General features: G+C 37.1%; 1 protein-coding gene across 1 annotated transcript in view; it reads right to left on the bottom strand.

Annotated features, from left to right (window-relative positions):
- The window catches only part of LOC103776009 (cAMP-specific 3',5'-cyclic phosphodiesterase 4D-like), a gene marked incomplete at both ends in the record, with an annotated part of 20625 nt that extends 16243 nt beyond the window's left edge, over positions 1–4382 (bottom strand). The window contains one exon of the mRNA XM_008943489.1: positions 4191–4382. Within this exon, the coding sequence (XP_008941737.1) occupies positions 4191–4382 (192 nt within the window). The remainder of the gene's footprint in view (positions 1–4190) is intronic.
- Between the last annotated feature and the right edge of the window lie 2601 nt (positions 4383–6983).

The following is a 6983-nucleotide window of genomic DNA, read 5'->3' as shown; positions in this document are numbered from 1 at the left end:
TTATTTATTTATTTATGGTCAACGTGGAGCCAAGGTTTACAGACATGTTCAAATACAGTCTACAAAGCAGCATGTCCTTTAGAAAGCAGGATAATACTATAGTTGTGGAAAAAATCCTGGAGTAAATTGCATCCTGGCATTTGTTTTACCATGGACAGCAGCAGGGGGCTACTACTATTTACAGAAGCCAGTTTGGGGACTGTACGTACTGGTGTCTGGCCATTTAGCAGATCACCAGGCCAAGGACTCTGCATTTCCCTGTGGACACAGTTCGCTGGCTGGGTTCTGGTCCTTAAAAGATGGAATCAATGTTTAATAGAAATTAGCAAATTTTGTGTAATTATACTAATTAGAGCTTATAGTGATACTGCACCTGATCATGGAAATAGTGTTGAGCTAGCTACCTTTTTACTGAGTGAAGTTCAATTGGCAAAGTTCTGGAAATACCAAAGTGTTGCATCCGAGATGTGTTCTGTGGCCTTGTGGACATGGGAAGAAAGTAGACTTAAGGAGTTCTTATTGTCACATACTTTTTTCCCCTAGATACCTTTTCCCATAAGGTACATTCAGAAGACATAGTGGAGCTCGGACAAACTTCTGTACTGAGAATATTTTGTTCTTCTGGTCTGTTCTGCTACATTCTGCTCTGCTTCTTCAGGATCACAGGGGCAATACACATGCTTTTCCCCTTTTAGAGTGGCAGTTAAAACATGGGCTCCGCCCCACTGAGTAGACTGCTTATTCACTTTTTTCCTAGTGTTCATGACAGTGCTAATGATTTCACTGAAGAATCCATTTTTTTAACCTGTTTATATAACAAAGATTCTACTAATTCAACCTCTTGCTCTGTTAATCACGGCCCTGATGCCTTAGCAAGAAAGGCATAAAAGTGTTACCACTTCTGCCTCTGTCTGCATTTGCAAGTTCTGAGCAGCAGTTCAAACAGGTGAGTATTAAGTCATCAGAGCACCTCTGCAAGGTATCCACAAAGCTCCTTGCTTCACTGATGTCTTCAAATGTAAACCTGACAATTCTTCCAGTATAACACTGATGATTTTGTTCATCTTTCAGATGGCTTCTCTTCCCCTTTTTCTCTTTGTTGCAACAGTGCTGTTCGGATTTTTTATTTTATTTTATTTTTAAAATTTTCTGGGCTTTATTCCTTTTCAAAACTTGTTTTTGTGACTCTCATTAGACTTCGTGCCCTGTAATACCTCATAGTGTCTCACTCATCCTCCGTGGCTCACCCATTCACTTCTCTTCCTCTTGCACGTCATCATCTCTCTGCTGGAAATCACAATGTGTGTGTGCCTTTCTGCCTTGAACCTTGCATCTTCCTGTCTAAACTATCTGCCTCTCCAGTTCACAGCCTTGAATGACTTTTTCTCATCTCCTTATATCACCTCCATATCCTGCTTTTTTTCCTTTCTGGGTTCATGCTATTTCTTCCAAGAAATAATTGAAAAAAAAAAACATGTTACTGACTCCCACTCCTTTTTATTTCTTTCCTTTCTTACAATACAACTGCTTCTTCTGCTTCTTTCAGTGCCATAACTACACCCAAATTCGTCCCATTAACCTCTCATCTGAGCAGCCTCGCACTCATCCTGTCCTTCATTCCTTTCTGCAGCTAATCTGGCTTTTCACTTTAAAATGTACTGTAGTCTTTCTGATTTTTAAAAACGTTCTGCTCTTGTTCCTGTTACTGTCCATTTCAACTCACTGAATGAAACTCCCGTTGGTTGCTCTGTGAGGTTTACTCCTTTGAGCATAAGGACTCACGTACCTGTGCTTGGGGATAGTGCCTGTCTATATTAGTCTCTTGGTTATCATCTTATGCTTTGACTTTAAGTTGTTTGTGGCAGAGCCCATCTTTTCATCTTGGGTTTATGAAGAACTGAGCATGACTGTGTTCCCTTCCTCAGCTGTGCAAATAATAAAGCATGACAGAATGACGAATTCAGTACTTTAGCACTGCCATCCGCTGGCTGTCTTTTATCACAGCACTCCATATTTGACTAAAATCCTGAAGTTTTGGTTTTGTTTCATCTGCTGCTACTGAAGTGGAATGTACTATTGTAGGAATGCTCTTTGAGAGTCATGGAAATGCTATAAGTCTTTATGCTATATTCCTTCCAAATACAAGATGTATGCCTTTTGTTTTTTGCTCTACAAAATGAAATATTGAGGTTGGTAACTCAAATGCTGAAGAATCAGGAAATTCTGTGTTAAACTGTTATGTAAATTAACTCACCTGCACTACCTGAATGATCTGTATGTTTTGTAATATATTTTGCTCATGCATAAGAAACATGCAATACTTAAAATTAAGCTGTATATGAATGCAAAGTGGAAATAGGATAATTTTGTAATATTGTACAATTTGTGTGATACCTCCCCTGACAACACTTCCAGCCTCCACCTTGTTTAGGCATGTCCTGAATCAGCATGGTTTCTCTATTTTAATCATCTTCAGTGGTTTTCCTTTCCATGAGCACATCCAGTTTCTCCTTGGAGCCATATATAAAGAGTTTGGTGGTATTTTGTTGGCTTTTTGTTTTCCCCCTCACTATTTTATCTTTTTAAACTTTGCCCTCTTTCATTCCCTGATTTTCTTTTACTTAATTTCTGTGATATAATCAAGCTTGTTATAATTCAGCCTACTAATATATGATTAATATTAATGTTAATTTAAATAATACTCCATATGATTAAAACAACTTGTCTTTTACGTTTCCTAATGTGTATCCTGAACAGTGGCAAGAATATTCACTTCCTTAGTAGAACAACTCCTCTGTGACAGGATACTATGAAAATCTATCCAGATGTGAAGTCCAGTAAATTTATATGCAGATATGTTTTAGAAAGATTTTGAAAGAAAGGATAAATATAAATATCCAAAGGAAAAAGTGTGTTGATTGTTTCAAATTCAATTTTTTATCCAAATTACTGCCATATACTGAAATATTACCCAGAATTCTAGGAAATACAGAAGCAGATTGTGAGCTCAAAGATGGAGAACTAATTGAATTCTTAATTGTAATTACTCATCTAGGCAACACAGTGACCTGGGTTGTCTCCCTGAATGTCAAAAGCTTTTGAAATGGTATCCTGGCACAGGTACCACACTAAAAGCCTGACTCTTGTCCATCTAAAAGAGAAGTTATCTGTCAGAGGAAGATTTGCTTGAAAGGAGGTCACTATTTGCAATCAAAATGCTTTCTTCCTTATGACAAGGCAGGATGAATTGGTCTTTTTATTACTTACTTTTGTTTCAACCAAAATTTGTCACTCTGGGCATAAAGCTTCCAAGTACTTCAAGCTACAGGGCTTGACTGAGTTATAGACCTTATACAATCCCCCTGTGAAAGCATGAATTTTTCTCATAAAGCCTGAAGCTTTATTTTATTGATGTGTAACTGAACAAATAACACCTACTTGGCAGTGAAATTTGGAGCAGATGAAGAACAAAACAAAGCAAAATTAATTACTCTTTATTTCTACTACTTACAAGTGACTAAAAAATAAGGCATTTAACATGGTTTTGGTGCCTTAACAAATAACCAGATCTGCATCTGATTTCCACTACCTATACTACACATACTTGAAAACTATCAGGGTCCACACACAGCTGAAAAGTATGATCCACCAGCAGAAAATACACACATTACAGAAGAATAGTGAAAGAGGACCAAATAACTTTCCAAAGGATTTTTGGCAAATTTTTGCCTTTTAGTTAAAAGGGTATTTGAAATATTTCTTGCCTCTCTTGAATTTATTGATGTCTGTAAGCTAGTAAATCTTTCCTCTACAAACCTAAAAATACCTGGTGCAAATAAGTGGAATCTTTCTCTTCAGAACATTAAGAAGCAGAAATTGAGTTTGCCTTGCTTCTTTTGAAAAGAACTTAATAGCCAAGAAATTAAAGTGCTTCCTAGTGTTTTGATGCACCAGTACTGATTGGCTTGATTATTCTGTCAAAGTTAATAAAGTGCATAAACACAGCAAGTAGACCTTCATGATACATCTACTTTCAGAAACTACGGAAGCAAGTAGAAGCTTCATTAAAGAAATAAATAATTATCTGTTACTTCAGGAGCATGTGATCACTGTCTTTGATTTCTTGTGGCTGGAAAAATATTAAGACAGAGGTCAAAACACAGGCTGAAAGTATTTTATAATGTACTTACATGTCACTGGCAATGGAGGAGTTCCTGGACATGGACTTTGGAGATAAGTCATAGTCACTGTCTGACCGGTAGAGGAAAGACTCCCTACGTTGACTGTGGACAAAATTTGCCTGAAGAATAAGCCCTGATCCAGGGCTTGTCATGGGATCCAAGGGACTTCGCCCCGATGCTGTACCATTGTCTACGTCGAAACTGCAAAAAGGAAGGAGAAAAAGATTTATTGCATTGACATAAGAATTTTGAAAGGAATAAACACTCTTCTGACAAATTTATCAATAGATAATTGCTTTTTAGTAATAATGGGGAAATAAAGACCTGGTCAAGTCCACTGCTAAACCAAAAATCAAGGCACACATAAAAAATACTTTAAAGTTGCTAATAACCAAAAAGGATAAGTCTGAAGAAAGAGAAAATTGGTAGAGGAAGAAACACTACTAGGAAAATAAGAAGCCTTATGTTCCTCTGCATACAGAGTATCCACCAGCTCTGTACCAGAGGGAACATGGTATTTCCTTGTTTTCCTTCTCAGACCCCATCTCTTCTGAGCTGAATCCTGATTATCCTTTTTTCCTGCTGCTGAGGCAGTTGAGGGCTCTTTTCTTACCAAGTACCCAATCCTAATATTTTATGACTACCCAAATATTTCAAGACTATATTTTGTCTTATTCCAATAAACAAAGTATTGGGATGTTATTAAGGCATGTGTCTGTGCTTGAACACATTTACATGCATTGGAGTTGCTGTTTTACAATGAGATGTAAGAAATGAGTTCTTTGCTAACTGCCATGTGGTGGGGCATCTTGAGTGGCCATTTATGCCTTTGAACTACATAGTTTACATCCAGTACTTTTAGCTACTGAATTTGGTACTAAGAGTGGTATAACAGGCTCATCATTCCTAGGGAACAGTGCTGTCATGAGAGGATGAAGGGTGAAGGGAGAGAAAGGAAAAGAAAGAGAGAGAAGATGCTCTTTTGCATAGTCTGTGGCGTTTCCACAGAGGGCTTTGCAAATCAGTACAAAAACCCTGAATGAGAGTCTGCAGTCAATTAGAAACTAGCACAGTGTGAGCAGGGCTAGGAGGATATGTACATGGCAACTCATGTTGCTTAGTATCCCAGCAGCTCCGTTTGGTTCCGTATGGAGTCTTTTTTGAGCATGTGACTCCATTTTCAGACTCTAATGTGGTGTTGTATGTGATCTCAGAAGTTACAAATGTGTGGATTAGCAAGATTATGACTCCATCTCATGAGATGAAGCACATTTTATCCAGCCAGAAGTGCAAGATGACTTCTGTTTCCCTTGTTGGTTGTGTTTTTATAAAACCAAAGATAGGCTTTTGTTTTACAGCATAGTAGGAAAGGTGTGCATGAGACCTTGGCTTGTAACTACTTGGGCACATCTACCATACTAACGAGAACTTAAATAATGCTGCTAAAGCATTTAGGAATGAGGGATGAACAGAGGATCTTTCACATCATTTTTTAAACATGGATAAAAGTTAGCATCGTAATATGCATTTGTATTGTACCCATCTGAAGTAATCATTTTGAAAATAGTGTTCATATGAAGGACACCCACTGGTTTTCAATTGCATCAAATGACAGTGGAAGATAAAATATTCAATACATGTCAGCTATTGATTAGACTTCAGCCTGGCGCAGGTGTCACAGCAGGTACATGCTACTCTGCACTAGCTTCTTTCTTGCTGTTATCTACCATTGACCTGAGGTTTCAGTGAGATTGCTGCTTTAGTATTTTACTGGAGCAACAGTATTCTCATGTCCTTTTTTTTTCTTTGTTAAGTGAACTAATCAAAGAAACATATTGCCTACTTTTAGAGACACACGCTGCCTGGCAAAGAATGGGCCTTGGTTTCATGTTTAACTGTTACTTTACATGTATTCCTGGAACTGCAAGGTTTCTGGATTTCTCAGACTGAATTATTTAATTCACATTCACTTTTTATGGCTTGAATGTAGAAAAGCAAAATGGCTAGTTTTTTTGTTTGTTTGTTAAAAAATAACCCGCAGAAAATGGTATTAAACATACTTCAAGATATCTTACCAATTTAATCCTCTTTTCACTGTAGTTTTGAGAACAATTCACTGCCAGTAAATCCTAACACATTCACTTCTTTCTAAATATGATTTCCTTTGATTATGCCTGCATACTTTTTCTGAGTCCTAAAATATGGTGCTACTACATGACATTATCAATCCCAAATTAAAGCTTAATCCATAAGACATCAAATGAGAATTGTGCCACCAGACTACTGAGTGATCCTGGACAAAGCAAAGCTCCTCTTTGCCTTTCATTTTCTCTATTCTTTGCATTGATGTGATTGTTAAAATACTTAATAGCATATTGGAAAGTGCAAGGCAGCATGAAGACTAGAACAAAACATCCTTTGCAGCTTACAGTGCCATATGTTACTAACAATATTGTCATTACTACTAGCATGGCTACTATTAAACACTAGTGATATCTCTGAGTTTGAGTGCCTGAGTATTCCAGGAGCACAAAATACTTACAATACCAGTGAAGGGTTTTGAATATCTGTGAGCTCATCATATCCAAATTTCTTAACGTTTTTATTTCACTGCCTAAATATTTTTTTTTTTCTTTAAACATCTGGAAGAACACACAGACTCCTAAATAATGCATAGTATGCTTGTTTCTTTTTTCTCTTGAGGGCAACAAGGCAGCTATTTCATGCAATTTTAGGTAAAATAGATTTTTTAGTTAAAATAGAGAAAAATTTACTCCTGTGCTCAATAACATTAACTTCTGC

The sequence above is a fragment of the Merops nubicus genome, unplaced genomic scaffold (genome assembly GCF_000691845.1).
Source record: "Merops nubicus isolate BGI_N331 unplaced genomic scaffold, ASM69184v1 scaffold20217, whole genome shotgun sequence".
In the NCBI taxonomy this organism is placed as follows: Eukaryota; Metazoa; Chordata; class Aves; order Coraciiformes; family Meropidae; genus Merops; species Merops nubicus.
Note: the sequence above shows the minus strand (reverse complement) of the source record. Positions and strands in the feature narration are given on the sequence as shown.